Here is a 21,151-nt window from a genome sequence, read left to right on the forward strand (position 1 = left end):
GAGGAGGCCAGGAGAGCATGTCAGATTCCCTGGAACTAGAGTTAACAGCTGTTTGTGAGCCACCATGTGAGTGCTGGGGACTGGGCTTGAGTCCTGGAAGAGCAACAAATCCTCTTAACTGCTGAGCCATCTCTTCAGCCCCTTTTCTTTTGTTTTTAATTTATGAGACCGCTTTGGCTATTCCAAAGTTGTGATTTATTTCAATCCTAATATTTATAATGAATAGACTCATTCTACCTATTAACTGTTTTTCAGAATTAAAAAACATTCTTCTGTGTGAGTGTCTGCCTGCATACACAAGGGCATAGCACACATGTGAAGGTTAGAGGACAACTTCGAGGAGTTGGTTTTCTCTTGTGGACTTGAAAATCTAACTCAGATCATCAGGCAAGTGCCTTCCTCTGCTGAGACATCTCACCAGCCCCTCATATATAAAATTACAGTGCTGTTAAAACGATGAGAGAAGGCGGGTGGTGGTGGTGCACACTTTTAATCCCAACACTCGGGAGGCAGAGGCAGGCGGATCTCTGTCAGTTTGAGGCCAGCCTGGTCTACAAGAGCCAGTTCCAGGACAGGCTCCAAAGCTACAGAGAAACCCTGTCTCGGAAAAAAAAAAAAAGGCTATGGGAGAAAATCTGGATTTTGTAATTTCAGTGTTCCTTAACTTAAAAAGTGTATTTTTACCTGAAAGCATAAATAATGGCTTTCAAAATAAGCTGCTTGAAGATAAGCTTAGAAATCTTTCTTGAGCAATACCCAAATAAGTGAAGCAAGTTATGTAACAGTAAAATTATGACACCATGGTAGTTTTGTTGTTAGGTGTATTGGGGTCTTGGATATGGTAAGCAAATGGCTATTGAGCTGTAATTTATCTCCAGCCCTTTTGGATTTTTTTTTCGTTCTGTTTTGACAAGATCTTTAGAAGTTGTCTGGGTTGGCCTTGAACTGTCTCTGCAGCTTAGGTTAGCCTTAGATTTGGGAACTTTTGCCTGGCTGCCTTAGTAGCTGGAATTAGAGGTCTGTATTATTAGTTCCAGTCATGAGCGTTTTGTTCTGAGGCTGCATCCACTAACCAAGTGCAGCAGTAAGGACAGTGTGTGGCTCCGTACAACACCAGTCGTACAACTTACACTGTCTGGTGTAAGGATAGACGTTGTGAGCATCTCTGCATGGGGGTGTGCTTATTAATATACAGACAGCAGGCTTTAGTGGTTTTTAGTACTGGGGATTGAATGTAGGGCCAGACTCAATTATTGCAGGTAAGCTGCTAATGTGTCTGTCTCTTCTGCCCTTTAACACTTCTTGTGATGGCAGCCTCTGGAGAGCCGTAGGTGGGAGGGGCATTGGAGCCCAGGAGGATAGGTCAACCTGGGTCCAGATGTGAAGGCAAAAGCTAGAAACCCTAGTAACCACTCTTATATTTTGAAAAAAAAAAAAAAAAAAAAGAAAAGCAAGTTATGCAAGCTGTGAAGATGATTTTGTTATTGAGAAGAAAGCCACACATCTTAATTGGGAGCAGTCAGTTCAAGAAAAATCTCCAGCATGTACAAAGTGCTGGAGGCTTATCTGTTTGAAAACAGTCTTCTAAGGGGAAGTTAATATTGCAGAATGTGAGAGATCATCCAAAAGCAAACAAAACCCAAAGCAGGTGGATGGCATAAGAGGAACCCCTAAGGTTGGCCTCTAGAATGCACATACATGTGCACACATGCTTGCACATGAATGCATACACCTACACATGGACGGGATGACTTTTTGGAAATGTAGCATGACCATACGCCCAGAACAGGGATGGCAACAGGAGGTGACATCGAGCTTACTCTGAACTCTTGGGTACTTCCAGGATTTCTCTTCATGTCGAGGATCTCATGAGAATGGAGCATGCACTTAACCCCTCATTTCTTTGTTTGAGGTCAGTACAGTAGTAAATTTTCTTCAGATCAAACAGTGTAAAACTCTGGGACTGGTGTGAAGATCTAGAACCTCTGCTACACAGCAGGCCAGTGTAGGAAGATCGTGGATCAGGTTAGCCCTGACAACCTAGTGACCTGCCTCAAAGTGAAAAATAAGGATGCAGCCGTGTGATACAGTGCTTGCCTAGTGTTCATGACCCCCCTCCCCAAAACATGAAAGAATTGAAATAAAAGAAGTGCGTGTTTCTCTTCAGCTAATTTATGTAGTAGAGTAGGAGGAAGTATGCTTGAATGTTAGCTTAACTAAGGAGACCCCTGATGAGTTTTCAACTCAGGGCATCTGAGTTATTTTAGCAGAATAGAAGAAAGGAGAGGGGTTGTTCTGTCTTTAATTGAAAATCCTGATGAGGTGATAAATAGCTAGATGCATGTCCTCAAGATGTGCCACTTTCAGACTCTTATTGAGCAGGTAGTTTTTCAGGCCTTAGTACTCACTGACCACAGGACAAAGTGGTCACTGTGCACATGAAACATGGAAATTGACTGAGTAGGACTATGGGAACTATGAGTTGAAGTAGATTTCATGGCCTCAATCATGGCATACTACATCTTAGCCAAAGCAGTTCTCATGCACAAGCCTCAGAGAGGGAAAGAAACAAGGGACCATTATCATACACTTTTGCTGGGAACACTTTAGTGTGAGTTTGGGGGCACTACTGCCTTTGTATCATCATATCAGAGGTATTGGGAAATTTACAGGCAGGATTTATTACTTCATTTTGACTGGAAAACTAGTATTGTCTCCCTATAGACAATGAAAGAGCAGTGACGAGATCTCTAGTGAGTTGTGAAGTGAGGATTTCAAGTACCAAAATGCTTACACGTTTGCCTCAAAATATCCTTGTAGTGTTTCTATAGTACAGCAAGCATCTGAAATGCTTAAAATCAGGAACTTTTTGAGGACCAGCTCAATATTCCAAGTGGGAAATTCCACACCAAATTTTATGTGACTTGCCACTGTCAAAAAATGCTCAATGAGTTTACCTTCATTTCAGCCTCTGTTTTGTAAAGTATGTGTAGAACATAAATGAAGTTGATGTTTAGATTTGAATTGCATATCCAAGATATCTTATATATGCTTATGACATTCCAAAGTCTCTAAGAGGAAAAAAAAAAAACTTCTGGCTCTGAGCATTTGGATAAGGAATACTCCATCTGTAATACATACCTTGTTAGGTCCTATGAAGTTCATTTGTTTTCTTTGTTAGTCTTTAAAAAATAGCCCCAGTTGCTATTTACTAAATTGATTTCCTGATCTATACAGGAATAATGGATTATGTCTCTTAGTTTGAACAACATGTATGCTATAGATGGATGATGAGGAAAAATACAATTTCATTTTTCCTTATTTTAAAGGAAAATGCTTAGCAACAAAATACATAAGATTACCAGTATATATTTTTGAAGAAATAAGATTCAACTAGATTATTAAGGGAAAGTATTGTCCTGAAACTGAAAATTGGAATTTAGTTCTTAGTAGTTAAAACTAGACTATTTGGGGGCTGATGAGATGTCTTAGCACAGGTAAAAGTGCCTGCAACCAAACCTGACCACCTGAGGTTGAATGCACGCGTGGAAGAGGAGAACCAACACCTGCAGACTGTCCTTTGACCTTCTACCCCCCACCTCTGTCTCTCAAGCTTCCTTCACCTCACAAGTAAATAAATACAATTTTTAAAAAAACTAGATTTTAAACTAGATTTTGACAAACAGGTCAGTTCTATATGACACCTTTGGAGTCTCATGTGCTTATATTTCTTGGCAAATTTTCAAGTTTTCTAAGTGTTCATGGTATCCTCCTGGAGTCGTAATAATTAAAGTAGAAAAGGTACAGAGGTTGGCTGAGCTAAACTTCAGTATGAAGTAATTTTAGTATTTTTAATGCTTTATAGATATTTAGGCTTAATAGAGATAGTCTTCTAATAATTGTTCTGGTACCAGTTCTAAGAGAACAAAAATTATTTACTAATTGCTAGATGTTCATTCCTATGAGAAAATTCTATACTTTGTTATCTGAGATTTCCTGTAGTTGAAAACATGTTTGAGAGAATGACTGTAAATATTTATATTCTACAATCAGAATGAGAACAAGGATGACAAAAGGAGAAGGCTGCTGAATTCATTTTGTAAAAATTTGAGGATCTGGTTCCCGAGCTTAGCTAGCTTTCAGAGAGTGGGGGCAGGTCGGAGCTGTGATGTTTGCTCTTGGTCCGCCAGGATTGGGAGTCATGGTCTTCTTTCTTAACTTAAAACATCAGTATTATAGTTTGTACAGCTTGTTTAAATAACTACCTTTCTCCCGAAATTTTAAATGGTTTATTTTTATGAGTACTTGCCCACGTGTGTGTGTGTGTTGTGTGTGCTAGATGGCAGTGGCCAGAAGAAAGCGATGAACCCCTGGAACTGGAGTTAGAAGGCTGTGAGTCGGGACGTGGTGCTGAACAGGGTCCTCTGCAGAGTGTGAGTCGTGTTGTCAAAGGATTTACAGTGCGTAGCTAACCAGTGTTGCTAGAACATCTGCATTGTGCCAGATGCTGTTGGGTGCTGAAGATTGAGCTGTCAACCACGCACCAGCTCCAGCCATAGAACCATGGGCCTGTGGATCAGTGGTTTTGCTCTTGAAATCTCTAAGAGGGTGAGATTTTCTGTTTACAGATAGTCATTATATATACACATGTCAAAGTGATGTTTCTATGATCACCATAGAAACAAATCTCTGGCACATCTCTGAGGAATTATCTAGAGTAGGTTGGGATGGGCAATACCATTCCTCCAGCTAGAATCGTGAACTCAATAAAAAGAAAAAAGCTACCTGAGCATAGTCTTTCATCAGCTTCTGCTTCCTGACTGTGGATACAATGTGGCCAGCTGCCTTATACTCCTGCCACCTTACCTTCCCTTTCGCGATGGTCTGCACCCTTAAAGTGATACGAAATAAAGCCTTCCTCCCTTAAGTTCTATTGTCAGGGTATTTAATGTAAAACCTACTTAATAAAGCACTGATTACCCAAATAGCAATGACTATTAAGAAAGCCTAATTTCAAATTAAGTAAAGAAAGTAAGTATAACATTTAATATTAAATGGTATCTTTTGATTACTAGTGTTTTCTGTTTTGTTGTCTATAAGTATGTTTCACAAGTGCAGTATACAAATCAACAACATCTAGTCTCCTTTTTAAGGAAAGTTTTGCAAATACTACATGAATAAGTTCATTATCCTAGACTTGTTTTTAATGGATTGTAACCCTTTTCTAGTAAATGCATATGATTTAGAAGCTCATGGGTTTTAAGGAACATCTTCTGCCACTCTGGGTTTTAGAAGGAAGAACGCAGTCACTTGCTGGGAGGGGTCCTACTATGTCCCAGCTATATTTCCACCTAGAGTGTCTTAATCCTTACAACAGTTCTGGGAATCTATTGTTTCACTTCCCTCCTTTACCTTGTTGAGGTGAAACTTTTTTATATTTATGACATACAATAAGATAGCTGTTCTTTACCTTTTTGGTAGCAGGGTTGGAGGCCAAGGCCTAGACCTGAGCTCTTACTGCTGAGATATTATACTTCTGGTCCTCTAAATGCTAATAGAGGATGAGATCAAACTATAAACAGTTTCAATAACCTCACATATTTATCCTTTTGCAAGAACCTTCAGGATTTCTTCTTAGCATTTTTCTTTTATTTTCCGGCATGTATACAATATGTTATTAACTCTAGGAACTACACTGTGCAGTAGCTCTCCAGAGCTTATGCATCTGATAAAACTAAACCCGAATCCCCTGAACAATGCTCCCCATGCCCTGTATTTATTTTTTAAGGATTATTTTAACATGAATTAACACAGTTCAGACTGTCAGTATGGAACAGGTCAGTTAGTTGGGTACTGTTGACTTCTAGGTGAATGCGCTAGTCACAAGCTAGTCACACTTAACGTTTGCTTTGTTTATTTCTTCTTGGCAGCAATTGGTTTGTTTATTCAATGCCATCTGGTGGTGAGCTGAGTTGGGGGTCATAGTGTTGAGGTTGCCAAAAGGACTTGTTTAAAGGAGTAGAAGGCAGAGACACAAACATGCTGCAGAGATGGTGGTCTGCTTTGTATCTGGTTGTGAATCCATGGTCACATAAATTCAGTCTGAGACATGCGGAAAAGGTGGATTATGTTTTTGAGTAAGGTATGTGATTTAATTTTGGTAACTGAGGCATGATAGTTGTCGTATCTGCCCAGACATTTGTAAGTTAGACTTGCATTCTAGCTTCAGAACTTAACTCATTCTAGTGTAATGGGGAGTGGGGAAAAGCTCTCCCAGCTCAGGTGTCCTGGGGATGCAGCTGTGACAGCAGGATCAGGAAAGGCAGTGCCTGTGTATGTTAGCAGCAGAGTCTGCCATCTCTTCTCACAATTGTTTTGAGTGCGCTGGTTTCCTTGCTTCCCCGTCTAGCAGAGACCCCTGCCTGCCCCATGGTGTCGGGGGTACAAAGCACTCTACCACTGGCTCTTCATCTGCAGCAACATTTTTTAAGATTCCCAATCTCTACACACTTAATACACAGTCAGTGACTTTCAGAATAGATCTTTTCATTGATAGCCTTTCTGCTGTTGCACTCATCACATTACCTCTTCTCCTTTGGTCTGTATTTTGGGTTTTCTGTGTCCAGTGAGACAGAAGAGCCTATGTCTCAGTGGCTGTTATAAGTGCCAGTCCCCATCTCTCCTTTTTTATACTTTGAGGATATTATCCAGGCTGATACCTGTACTTGTATATGTCTGCTTATTTCTTGAGGTGTGGTTTCCTTTGAGCTTGAGTTTTGTGTTCTATTCTTTTACATTTATTTAATATTAACATTTATCAGGGGGCAGGCATGCACATCATAACACACTGGAGGTCAGAGGGCAGCTTTCAGGAATTGGCTCTCTCCTTTCATCATAAGAGCACAGGTGGTCAAATTTAGGTCATGATGCTTACGCAAGGACCTTTACCCACTGAGCTGTCTCGCTGGCCAAGGTTTATAATTTTAAAAGCTGTCCACCTGGGCATTTTCATTTTTGTGGTTTTTTTTCAAAGTTAACATATGTAAAATTAAGCCCTCTTATCTCCCTTCTCGAGTCATGCTCCTTCACATAACTTATTAGCCATATGTCGTATCAGACTTCTTTACTTTTGAGGGCTGGGATTAAAGGCGTGCGCCACAACCGCCCGGCTTACTTTTGAGGTCTTATAGCATAAAAACTTTTAAGTGTTGAATTTAGTACCTAAGTTTCACAGAAACCTGCTGATAGGTGTCTAACTGATCATTTAGCTTGTCTAGTTGTGAAATAACACACTTTTGAACTCCATCTTTGTTTACAATATGTTGTTAGGTGATTGCCTGCCTGAACAGGGAATCATTGGCTGAGATCATACAGGCAGCTGTTTTTATCGCTCTTACAATATACATTTTAATTTAATTTTTAAAATTTATGTGTTTGGTGTTTTGCCTGCATGTATGTGTGTTCACCACAGTTGTGCCTGGTGCTTGAGGAGGTTAGAGAGGATGTTGGATCCCCTGGAACTGAAGTTTTACATGGTTATGAGCTACTATATGGGTTCTGGGAATGAAACTCGGGTCCTATGAAAGAACAGTCAGTACTCTTAACTACTGAACTATCTCTCCAGTCCAATTTCTGTGTTTTGTTTTGTTTTATTTTTGGACCATGAGGATGTTCAAATTTAACAGACCTGTCCATCTGAGGCTTAACATTTACTTCCCATTTAAAAGCCAATGAGTGGATTCTTAACTATTGTAATCTCAGGAGTGGTGGGTATAAATGGTGCTGGCAGTAACTGTCACCGGACAATGAAAATCACTGCAATTTCTTTGCCTGCCTGCCTCCCTCCCTCCCTTCCTCCCTCCTTCCCTCCCTTCCTTTCTTAATTTCTTTCATTCTTTTTTGTTTGTTTTTTTGTTTTCAAACAGGGTTTCTCTCTAGTTGGCTGTCCTGGAACTCACTCTGTAGACCAGGCTTCAAACTCACAGAGATCCGCCTGCCTCTGTGTCCTGAGTTCTGGGGTTAAAGGCGTGCGCCACCACCACCTGACTTCCTGAAGAAGAGCACTAGAAAATGCTCTGGTCTATTGCTAGCATTCATGATCAGGGGATTGTCACATTCCAGACAGGCTAGTGAAAATAAAGATGTCATTTTTCTTTCATCATTCACAGTGTCCCTGGATTTATCTGTCCATGTATGAGTGTGCGAGGGTGCAAGTGTGTTCATATGGAAGTCAGAGGATTGCTTTCAGGGGTCAGTTCTCTCTTTCCCGGAACTGCCATCAGGATCAGCTTTCACATAAGCACTTTACCACTGAACTCCTTCATCAGCCTAATCAGCCTAATGCCCCTGAGTGCTACCCACAGAGCCCATGGAGGTCCCTCACTTCACCTAGCTTCCCTCCAGTGCCCTTCCTCCTTTGAAGGTAGCTATTTCTTATTTTTAATTTACCTTCCTGAAAACAAATATACTTAATGTCTGTTGATATTTGCTCTTCCCCATACACAGATGGTCTCCTGCTTTGATCAGCTAATGTCTGCTGAGAAATCCTGTGTGGTCAGTACCCACAGGCCCTCCTCATTCCTTTGCATAATTGCACAGGCCACCAAGGTGTGGACATACCAAACTGAGGTCTTCTTGTCCTCTGTTGGTGGATTTTTTTGACCAATTACTACTAGTACTTTGCAGTGACCAAACTTGAATTTACAACGTCTTGTGACTTTGGCCTATTTATTTGTGGGAAAGACCCTAGAAGTGGACTTCAGGGTGGAAGGGTAAATGTTTCTATTTTTAGGGGGAAAAAAAGCCAACTTGTATCAATGAACAGTTCTATGAGTTATAACTAGGTTGATTTTTTTAAAAGATTTTTATTTCAAGTTTTGTATATATAGGGAGAGGTATGTGCACGTGTGTGCATACAGGTTGCCGCCAAATCCAGAAAAGACATTGTCACATCTGGAGTTTAAGTTACAAGTAGTTGTGAGCTGCCTGACATTTGTGCTGGGAACTCTGGTCCTCTGCAAGAGCCCCAAATATTCCTAACAGCGGAGCCCTCTTTCCAGCCCCTTGAATTTTAATAATGTTATTGTCTGTCCTGGAATGGAGGTTTGCAAGTACAAATCTGAGACAGCTGTTGCCCTCTTTCCTTCTTTGTGGCACTCCTACACAGTCGGGTCATTGACCATAATGCTTACTTTGAATTGTTTTTCTCATCTGGCCTTTGTTTTCCATTATTGTTGTGGGTACTGAGCCGTTCATTATCTCAGTTCTCTTGTTCAAGTTCCTATTAGGACGCTGCTGTGTCCTCCTCAGGGTAAAGTTCACACGTTGCCAGACTAACATTTATAGACTCAGGTTAGTAGAACTCTTTTCTGCTCATAGCTACAGACTAAAGGCCTGTATACACTTGGTACAATGTGCCCTCCCTGCCTCTCAAGCTTTTTGTACACATTTGTCCCTCAATCTTGCCTGCTTTTGGGCGGTTGGGGCGGGGGGGGGGCGTTTGATACAGGGTTTCTCTGTAGCTTTGGAGCCTGTCCTGGAACTACCTCTTCTAGACCAGGCTGGCCTCGAACTGACAGAGATCTGCCTGCCTCTACTGGGATTAAAGACATGTGCCGCCACCGCCTGGTTAACCTTGCCTGCTATATCCCATTCACTGTTCTTTCCTGTTTGTACTTCTGCTGTTGAGATATTGGTCACCCTTGCTGAAAGATAAAATCATTGTTTGAAAACCTTCTTCTTGATCGTTGTGGCCATCATTATGGGCAGACAAGACTTGTTTCCCTTCTGAACTTGTGTCTCCATTGTTATCTATGTCTTTATTAGTAGGATGATAAATTATATACATATATACATATATATACCTGTGCTTTGAAATTGTATTTTTTTTCTGTTTATGTATTTTCCTGTTTACATAGGGCAGGGATCAACATCTCTGCTGATAGGGTAAGCTTTAAATTAGAGTGTTCAGTAATGTCACTAATCCTAATGTTAGTTTAAAAGCACACACACATATATATATAGAACTCAAGTCATCTTCTGGCAATGTTTTCATACCTATGAATGAACTAAATGAAATGCATAAAAACTTAAAACTAACATGTTTAAGTGCGGTCGTTCCCCATCCATCTTTGCCTGACCCCCACCACATAGGATTTTTTTTTAAGTGTATGAGTGTTTTTTTCTGTATGTATGCTTGGTACCCAGGGATGCTGGAAGAGGGCACTGAATGCCTTGGAACTAGAGTTAAGGATGGTTGTGAGAGCCATGTGGGTGCTGAGACCTAATCCCAGGTCCTATAGATGAGTAGCCCATGCTCTTAACTGCTGAGCCATCTCTCTAGTCCCCTTTCCCTTTAAATGGCTTTGTTTAGGTGTTATATATCTTAAAATATACTTGTTTAAATTTACAAATAATTTAGCTCTAGGAAAGTTAGAGTTATGCATACATATCCAGTTCAGAATGTTTCTACAGCCTATAAGATTTCCTGTGCTTATTTGTAGTCATTCCCACCCTGCTCTAGGCAACCACTAATCTAGTTCTGTCTAGGGATGCTTCTTCTGGGCATTTCATACAATACAAAAATTACTTGTGTGATGTGTGGTGTTTTGTACCTAGCACCCACTTGATTGATATATTTTTAGGGTTCATCTGTGTTGTATCAGTACTTTATTTTTTTTTAAAAAAAGTTTACGTGTGGGTATTTTGCTTGTATTTATGTGTGTGTACCACATATATTACATTGTCCCTGGAGGCCAGAACGGGACATTGGATCACTTGGAACTGGAATTACGGGTAGTTGTGAGCTGCTCTGTGGATGCCAAGAACCAAACCTGAGTCCTCTTGCAAGAGCAGCAGGTGCTGTTAACCACTGAGCCATTTCTCCAGCCCCTAGTACTTCATGTTTTTACATTATTAGTAATATTTAATAGTAGAACTGCCTTGTATTTTGCTTATTATTTACTTGTTGATCAATGGTCATTTGAATTGTTAGACTTTTTGGCTTTATAAATAATGTGCCACAGACATTGGTATAAACATTTTTGTGTTGTTTTTTTTTTTAAATTGGGGCTAGATAACTTACTGGAATTGATGAACCACATGCTAAATTTGCTTTAACTAACTTAAGTTCTGTAGATATTTGCTGACTTGGAAAGAGATATAAATACTTCTTATGATATCCCTGGGACTTGAGGAGTTGATTTTGGTTGTTCAGGAAGCAGACTTTATTCTCCTTTGGACACATATTTGTTTCTCCTCTCAGAGCCATTGACTTAAAACCTTGAAATGGCCTAAAGAAGTATAGATAAGCTTGACTAATATCTGTAGTAAACCTTTATTAGGAATTTAATTAAAAATTATATGTGCTGGGGATAATATGTAGCATTCTACCATTGAACCACAGTGTCAGTCCTGATTTAATTTTCATGTGTTTCTTGTCAAATCGTAGTTTGATTAGAAGTTCCTTTCACTTTGTATTTAAAAGAGATAATCTAAATTTTAAGTGAGTTTTGTGAGCCTTAAATTTCAGTACTGAAATTATGTAGCTTTGCATAAAACAGTAAATGTTATGTACAAAAAGAATGGTGATTTTTTAATATACAGGTTATATTTACAACATACCAGTTTCTTTTCTGGTGTGCTTACATGGATTTACAAAAGCGGTGAAGATTAGAAATAACTTATTAATGAAGATTCAAACAGAAGCTTTGTGTAGGTTTCAATGTACCAGTGAAAGTCAAGGTTGTACAATTACTAGCTCTTTCTGACCTCACTTGGTAGCAACAGTAGAGTTGTCATCACACCTGCACCATGAAGCTTTTCAGCTGTCTTTTGCATGGTTCTTTTGGGAGCACCTGCTGTAATATTGAATTTAGAGGAACTCTTGGAAACAGACTCTTGGAGGAAGTGGAATAAGAGGCCCCACCTTCCTAAGGAAACAACTTGTGACAGGATAGAAAATAGATTGCAGAATTTCAAGTCTTTAAGTTGAAATCCTTACCACTCAGTAATACTGAGTTTGGACAAATATGTAATGTCTCTGAGCCTGTTTCTTTGTTTTCAAGGTGGAGATAGTGCCATGCAGAGAATAGTTATTTAAGGATTAAGTTAGCTGAAGCAGCTTCTGTCAGAGCAAGTATGGTGATGCACAGCTGCAAACCCTGCTTCTCAGGAGGCTCTTGAGTATAGGGCAACACAGCAAGACCCTGCCTCTGAAACAAAACAAAAGGTGCTGTTTGGGTCAGTCTAGTGGAATGCCCTATAGTGAATATTAGTTTATTTCCTTCTGTGGTTGATAAGTGGACATGGGACAGTTCTACATGTTGGAATGGTATATCAAAAGCAGGCTATAGAAAATCACTGGGATTAATTAATTAATTTAACAAAATGTGTGTGTCTGTACTAAAGAGATTTCCTGGAGCAGCAGTGTGGAAAATGACTAGAAGGGCAGGGTTGGTGCCAGTGAGAGCAGTGAAGACCTTTTAATGGTGCTGACCCAGAGGGAGATAATGTCCAGTCTCTAGTAGTCCTGGATATAAAGAGACTGACTGGATTTAAGAAATAATGGCAAAGTTAAAATTAATAAAACTGATTTTTTTTGTTTGTTTGGATAAGAGCAAGAGGAATCAAAGCCATTTCTCTTACCAAGGTGGGAAATAAAGGATATTTGTTTGAAAGTGGAGAGATGAGTCATAAGGCTAGACTTGGCTTGTAAAAGAAACCCTTCCTTCTCAGGGTCCGGGGAGAAAATGAAGGGTGTGATGTGTAAGTACTTTAAGGAGAAACTGTGCTCTCCCAGTTTTGAGCTAAGGAAAAGTCAGGTAGAAGAAGACCCATCAGAAAGAAGGAAGGAAAGGCTCTTAGGAAGTTTCAGATAGGACTTTTGCAGTGAAGTTGCCTGCATTTTTATTTGTTCTGAGACTGGGATACTAAGTATAATGGTGACCAAATATTAGGTAGGCCCCTTTTAAGCTGTGTCTGAGTTATTGCTGGTTGCTTTGAGCCAAATAAACAGAGAACTGTTGTAGTGATATTTTGTTTATGTTTTAACAAAAAGCTTGCTTGAATATCAGAGTGCAGAGCTAAGCCACTAGAGACCAGGGAGTAGTCGCACATACCTTTAATCCCAGGACACTGGAGATAGAGGCGGAGAGATCTGGACTACACAAGATTGAATCTGTCTACAAAAGAAGCAGAGCTCACACAAAGGTGATCCCAGAATTTGGGGTCACACGCCTTTAATCCCAGCACTAAGGAGGTGGAGACAGGAGAGATATGGCTGGGCAGAGAGAGGTATATAAGGGGAAGGAGATAGTCTTAAGGTTTGGAGAGCATAGCATTCTAAAGTCACACAGAGGACAGGATGGCTCCTTTGTTTGTCTGAGCGTTGGTAGAGGCGAGAACTTTCTAGTGGCTTGGCTGCTTTGTTATTCTGATCTTCAGCTTGATTCCCAATATCTGCTACTGGGTTTTTCTTATTGTGCTACAAGCTGTCAGTAAAAAGTAGAGTGCAGATGTTTGAAAATTTTGTAGTTTTTTTCAAAAAAGAAGTGACGATAAATAGAGGCCAAAGGAAAATGTGATATTAAAAGTAAGCTAAGAACTTCACATGGCACAGTAGGAAAAATACTTTGCAAGCATAAGAATTAGCTAGATACCTACTACCCATCACAGACTCAAGGGTGGAAAGGAGTGAATTTGGTTGGCTTTCCCTTGAGAAGAATACTAACAGGGGAACCCTGCTTCCACAAGGACACTTTAGAATTTCCCCAGGACTCACCAATGCCTTACTCCAAGGCCAATGTGACTTTTATCTTGAAGGCCCCAGTCTGCTGCTTGAGCTGACAGACTTTGACTGCATGGTGCGGGCTTTTCAGACATGGAAAATGCCCTGGAGTATGAGATCATAGAGAACTCACCTAGACCTCAAAGTAAAGCTTGGAAGGCCAGGCAGCCAATGACAGAATGAGAAGACCCTTCAGTTAGCTCCTGCAATGCATAAAACTTGCAGGTGAGATCTAACCTGCTGAAGATGCCAGGCACCTGGAACATTTCAAGGAAACCTGTAGGCTGCAGTCAGATAAAAACCAGACTAACAGGTCAGGTGGCCTACCATAGGAAGGTCATCCAGACACAGCTGCTGAAACCCTTTGACACAGGACACCCCTAGATACTGCACGTGGCTCAGATTTGCTTCCTCTTGTCTTATCCTTTTCTATGTCTCCATTTCTTGCCTGGAGTGTTCTGTGCCATTGTATCCTAGAATTGTATGACTTGGTTTTGATTTTTAGGTTTTCAGGGATTCACAGTTGCATTTGTCTTGAGGGTCAGAGGAGTCTTTGAACTTGGACTTTGAATAGTGTTGGAACTGTGAAGGCTTTTGGATAATCTTGGAGAAGGACTGAATGCGTTTTGCGTTATGAGATGAGTTTGAGTGTTTTGCGTGCCAGAGATGGACTGTCTAACTGTTCTAATTTAAGGAGATAGTTTTGGGTGTCAGGTTGATAAGGAGTAGTCAGTCATGTGATGGCTAATCTTGATTGTCAGTTTAATTGGGTTGAGAAGTACCTGACACATTAGTAAAATACACTTCTGTATCTTTGAGGGCTTTTCCAGGAGGATTATGCAAGGGGAGATGACCACTCCTGAAGGTGATCAACATTCAGCCACATTTACCTGCCGTGATGCCTGATGGATCCCTGAAACTGACTAGCACAAATTCTTTTTCTTTTAAATTATGTCAGGTATTTTGTCATAGGAATGAAATAAGTAACTAATTCATTAGCTATCCCATAGCTTATTTGTGAATTCTGCTTGTCCTCCCCAAAGTCTGTTTTACACATGCAGGAGTTTCTCTAGGTCTGAATAATTTTACTGTACATTTCATAAGTATGTGCCACACTGTAAGGAAACGTGAAGACTGGAAGCTGTTGTAATTCACAGGTTTCATGTGCCAGTGGCCACAACTGGTTCTGCCATCTGTCTATCCTTAGTTGGTGATCTTTTATGCCTTTGTTGCCTGTCAGGAATATGTGACCTGTGCATCGTCCAGGAATTGGAAGGAGCCTGTATGGCTGGGGCTCCTAGAGAACACTGAAGTCAGGGGATCCTTAGCTGCCTTAGTTGGCATCAGTTCTCTCATTGGCAACTTAATCTTCAGGCTACTTGGACCACACTCCCAAATTGTGAAGTAGTGGATCCGCAAATGCTGTGTTCTCTAGAGCTTGGGGAACTTTTGTCACTGTGACTCGATTTTCTAAGTAGTCTTGTTAAGATTTTGTTGAAATTAACTGAGTTTTGGAACATTTTCTAGCCTTCTGGTTGTGGGCTAAGTTAAGGAACTTTTTACTTCTTAGTTAAAACTACCTGAGTTCTGTCTTAGAAAATCTGCTGAAATTTTCAGGGTTGTTTTTTTGTTTTTTGTTTTTTGGGTTTTTTTTTTTTTTTGATGGCTTAGTTATAAGATGGAGGATGTGTAACTGGTAAAATAGTATATTTCTGAAAAATCAGCAGTGACAATAACCAGTCATTTATGGATACCAATATTCTGCTTTACTGCTCTAGTTTTACAGTCAGTTCATCTCCCCAGCGTTGGGTGCTGTGGAGGCACACACGTGACCTAGACTGGCAAACTGAAGCCTCATCTTCTCCAGGCTATTGGAGCGGTTGGTGGACAACCCTAACTTGCTGAGGTGTCCTGTGTAGAGGGACTGCTCAGAGATAGTGAATATAGGATCGGCTTTAGCTACAAGCTGCCTGCCCTGCGTGTCCTGGTCCCTGCAAGTTTGGAGACCCAGTGAAGCAGTGACAGAGTTTGCTCCTTGGTTGACCTTGAGTTTTATAGCCTGAATCACAAATACCTTCTTAGCCCAGTTGACTTTCTACTTTTTATTTCACAAATGCCTATAACTTATGAAAACTGTTCTGCCTACACTGTGGACTGTAGCAGCTTGCAGTCTGCCCTCCAGACATCTCTGCAGTGCTTCTGTCTAACAGTTCCATTCTTACTTAGGCTTGGATTCCTCTGTCCATTAGTTACAACAAGCTGGTGTGAGGCTCTCTGGAGGATATATAAAATGTAAGATAAGTTTGTTCTTTGAAGTTGCCCATTTATGTATGTACTGACTTGGAAATCCTTGAGAACCTCTGATTATTTTTGAGTTTTAGATACTCAGTATGGTTAACCAGAGAAAAGGGAGCAGGTGGTTAGAAATTAAGGCACAGTATACAAAAAGGGGACAGTAGAAAACACTGCATAGGGTATGTATGTGGCAAGCATATTGCTTATGCTGGGATGGAAAATGTTGTTTATGCAAGTGTATAGAAGATGTCAGAGGACAGCTTGCGGGACCATGTGGTCCTGGAGATTGACCATTTATTAGGAATTAGGATGACAGTTTCAGGCTCTGCTGCTTTGAAAAGGGACAATGGCCTGATCCAAGTGGACAGATGTGTGAGAGTCCAGTTTAGAGAAATGGTGATGATCACTGGAGGAGGAAACAACAGAGAACTAATCGATGTGACGGGTCCTTGACAGCATCAATAGCACTCTGTATCAAAATCCTCCCAAGAGTCCTGAACGGTGGATACGGCTTCACCATGTTCTGAGTTGGGCTAGATTCAGGTGGTAGAGAATAGCTTCCTCCATTGCTGGTAGCAATCAGGAACAACTCAACTGCATTGTTGACTCTAGTTTTGATGAATTTAAGTTCCCCATGGGGAATGAGGAAAGAAGTGATGGGGGAGGTATGTGTAAAGTTGATGTTCGTAGGTGGCAGCACCAGCCCAAATGCTGATTATTATCAAGTGTGGTGTTACTGTGATTCCGCCAAGGTGAATAAAAGGAAGATTGAAACTATGTAGGAAACATTTGCTGAGTTGTTGCTTTCTTTATATTTAAAGGAGTCTTATATTGCATTGGTTATAATTCACATTTGAACATGTTTGGATGTATGAAATAAAATACTTTTAGGGTAGAAATGATAGTTTGGTTTCATAAAATATTTAGTGCTATAGCTCACATTATAAATGTTAGAATAATTGAAGTTTCAGTAGTCAAAACTTAATCCATATGCACTACCTGGAAGGCCTTAAACGGGCCTTGTATTGTGTGGAGCTTCATGATGTTGATCAGGAGATACGGTGTGCTGAATGACTTGAGGTATCTCAAGCTTCGATTTGTAGAATGGCAGCCTGTGCTGTATTTCGTGAAGCCATTAAGAGAGCTCAATGTTTTTTAACATTTGCACTTAGAAGTACTTTTTTAAACCTCTACATTTTAATGTTGCGTGCATAAACAATTCTAAAGTATGTGTGCATTGTGAAGTACCAATTAAATACAGTGTGGTATTTTATAAGGTCCTTGAGCTTTACTGATTGTTTTTGAAATAGTGTCATACATTTAGAAATAATAACCATATTATTGCAATATTACCATATTAATAATACCACAGCCATTTGGTAAGCATCTACTATCAGGATTCCTGAATCCAAGGTACATTGTATGTTTTGATAATTCTTACCAAATTCCCTTACTAAAAGAAAGCCCTGTGTTCATCTTCACTTTTTTCAATGTTAGCTTTTCTGCCAGGTGCTGAGTAAAGAATTCCTAAAACTTAAAGGCAACTAGTGAGACTGTGCTACTTTTCCTACTAGTTAGCTAACTCTTCCTGTTTTTTTCTGGGAATTCCCAAGCATGTCTTCTTTAGAGTTTGTCTGTTGTAAAGTCCAGTGCTGTGTTTCAGCCTTAAATGACTTTAGAAGATAAAGAATGACAGCAGTCTCTTTTTGCTTCTTTTTCTCAACTTTTTTCAATGATTTTGGATGAAATGTCTAAGCATATTTTACATTCAGACCTATTATTTGGACACCCACAGATTGTTGGATTGGGCTGCCCTGTTACCTACCCCAGAAAGTTAGAATTGATCAGTTTTTCTTTATTTTCTTTTCAGGTTTGCCTGCAATGAGATTTTACTCTCTACACTTAAAGAACATTCTTTCTGAGCTGCTGTGAATAAATTTGGAATGATACTGTCTATTTTCAACTAATGGAGAATTAGCTGTGTCTTTACAAAGGTTGCTGTACTGGACAACTTCAGAACATCCCTCATAATGTCATCAAACAGGAGTCAGAATCCCCATGGACTGAAGCAGATCGGGCTTGACCAGATCTGGGATGACCTCAGAGCTGGGATTCAGCAAGTGTACACCAGACAAAGCATGGCGAAGTCCAGATACATGGAGCTCTACACGTATCCTCTTGCTTGAGCTGTGGTTGGTGTGTCTAGAGTCGTGACTGTGTAGTGGTATGTTCTTTTAATTATTAGAAATGTTATGTCATATTTCTTATCTGCAATAAAATCAAAAATTTGTTTTTTTACCTTTCTGTTTTCAGATTAGTTAAGGTGGTGCTGACTAGTGCCTGCAGATGTTTACATTTGAAACTTACCCCCCCCCCCCCCCCCCGCGCCCCTGCTTTTTAGCAGGGACTGTGCACATGTATGTGTTTGTGCACGCAAGTGTTTACAGTGCACATGTGGAGGTTAGAGGATAACTTGTAAGAGTCAATTCTCTCCTGCCAGCACAGTCTGGGTCTGGGGATTGAACTTACAACTTTAGGCTTGGCAGCAAACCCTTCTACCTGCTGAGCCTCTTGCCAACCTTATAGCCTCCCTTTATATCAGCAGGTTCTACATTGATAGATTCAACAATTACCGATTGAAAACTATTTGAAAAAAAAGGCTCTTTATTAAACATGTAGACCTTGTTTGATCATCATTCTCTGAGCAGTATAACAACTGTTGTATAGGCATTTTGTATTGTATTTTATTAGGCATTTTAAGTAATCCAGAGGTGATTTAAAGTATGAGGATACAGATGAATTGTATGCAAATATATTGTCATTATTTATAATCTAATAATTTAGATGCCCCCTTGGGGAGATCCTCTTGTATTAGTTGCTTTTCATTTTTTCTGTTGCCATGATGAGATGCCATGGCCAAAGCAACTTATAAAAAACATTCAGTAGGAACTTTCTTAGAGTTTCAGAGGGTGAGTTCATGACCATCATGTTGGGGAACATAGCAGCAGGCAGAGAAGCATGGTGCTGAGGCAGTGACTGAGGCTCCCATGGGTTGTGGGGAAGGAAGGTGTGAGCTTTTGAATCCTCAAAGCCCATTCCCAATGACACACCTCCTAGTCCTTCAGAAACAGTTTCATCAACTATTGAACAAACATTGAAATATGAGCCCATGAGAGCCACACCTGTAAACACTGAGAAGTAACTTTAGTTTTAAAATTCAGGTCCTTAGCAATAATAACCATATTTCTAGATGTTCAATAGACTGACTAGATTATAGAAAGTTTTGTGGGCAGTATTGACCTAAGTGGTTTAAATCATTGTGACTGCCTTCATTTCACAGGAGAATATGGTAGTTGTATCAGAAAATCTGGTCCAGAAAGTCCTAAAATATTTTCTATTTGCTCTTTACCAGGTAAAAACTGCTTACCAATTTTAAAGGGCTCACATACAACAAAAGCTTGATGATTATGGTTTTGTCTTACAAATGCGGTACTAAGAGTACAGTAGCTACTTTTCTGGCTGTTCTCACAGAACAGTTTAGGGGAAGAAGGATTTAAATGTGTTTATAGTTCACAGGCACAGTTCATCACAGCCAGAGAGACACATTCCTTATGGTAGCAGGAATGTGCAGCTGCTAAAGGCAGTGTGCCCACAGCAAGCAGGCAATGAGTTCTTGTGTTCTTCTTGCTCCTCTCTCCCTGTAGTCCAGAGATGCTGTGCTGCCATGAGTGGTGCAGCTCACACCCCAGGTTAATCCTCTTTCTGAATTCCCTCACACACACCCAGAGGTGTTCCTTATAGGCGATCCTGAGCCCCCAGCAACTCCACAATTGATAACATCACAAAAAACTTTTCATTGGTCTTTGGTCCATAATGTGTATGAAGGACTATGCTGTCTCTTGCAAAGGTTATGAGATTATAAAAGGCATAGTTCCTACTGTTACAGCACTCAGACCCAGTTATATTTGTATTTTTATAAAGATTTATTTTTATTTACTGTGTATGAGTGTCTTACCTGCATATATGTCATGTATATCACACCCATCCCTGGTGCCTGAGGAGACCCAAAGAGGACATCGGATCTCCTGGAACTGGAATTATGGATGATTGAGAACTGAACCCTGAGCCTCTGCAAGAGCCACCAGTGTTCTATACAACTAAGCCATTTTTCCAGCTTTTAACTTGTAGTTAGTCAGTCTGTCTGTCTGTCTCTGTGTGTGTGTCTGTCTGTCTGTCTCCTCCCCTCCCTCCCCCCTTTTCTTGGTTTTTCAATACAGGGTTTCTCTGTAACTTTGGAGCCTGTCCTGTCCTGGAACTAGCCCTTGTAGACCAGGCTGGCCTCAAACTCACCTGCCTCTGCCTTCCAAGTGCTGGGATTAAAGGCATGTGCCATCACTGCCCGGCTACTTTGTAGTTTCTTGATTCTATACAGATATAAAATTGAAATTAGAACTCACCAGCCAGATTTGGTGACTCAGGTCTGTAACCAGGATGATAGAGCCAGGATGGTCAGGAGTTCAAGGCCATCCTCAACATAGCAAGTTCAAGGCCAGCTTCAGCTACTTGAGCCCTTCTAAAAATGAATGAGTGAATGAATGAATGAATGGAGCTCAGCTAACTGAGCAGATTGGTACTGATTCCAGGACTTTAAAGTTGCTCATTTAATGGAGATGTAAGTTTAAAACTTTAGTAATATCAGTATTTATCAAAATAGGTTATATAACATTTCAAATATTTTAATTTTAGAATATTAAAACATTAACAGATAAATGAAACTATATTTAAACTAAATTGAATGTATATGCATAGTATATATCTGTTTTCATATTTAAATATATTTTTACTCTAGAACTTTTTAAAAAATAGCAACTTTGAGGAGCTGGGGGGAGATAGATGCCCTAACTTAAGAGTACATCATGTCTTGTAGAGAACCTGCGTTCCCAGCACCCATGTTGGTGGCTCTCAACTGCCTGTAACCAGCTTCAGAGACTTGGACTCTTCTTGTCTTCTCAGGCAATCCCACTCACGTACACATACACATAGACAGAGGCATATACATAATTAAAAATA

General features: G+C 40.2%; 1 protein-coding gene across 2 annotated transcripts in view; it reads left to right on the top strand.

Moving 5' to 3' along the window:
• The window catches only part of Cul1 (cullin 1), a 64,766-nt gene that overhangs the window by 7,521 nt on the left and 36,094 nt on the right, over positions 1-21,151 (top strand). For both annotated transcript variants that reach the window (XM_075955641.1, XM_075955640.1), the window contains exon 2: positions 17,952-18,251. In XM_075955641.1, the coding sequence (XP_075811756.1) occupies positions 18,112-18,251 (140 nt within the window). In that variant the 5' untranslated portion in view covers positions 17,952-18,111. The remainder of the gene's footprint in view (positions 1-17,951; positions 18,252-21,151) is intronic.

This window comes from Microtus pennsylvanicus, chromosome 21 (genome assembly GCF_037038515.1).
Source record: "Microtus pennsylvanicus isolate mMicPen1 chromosome 21, mMicPen1.hap1, whole genome shotgun sequence".
Taxonomy (NCBI): Eukaryota; Metazoa; Chordata; class Mammalia; order Rodentia; family Cricetidae; genus Microtus; species Microtus pennsylvanicus.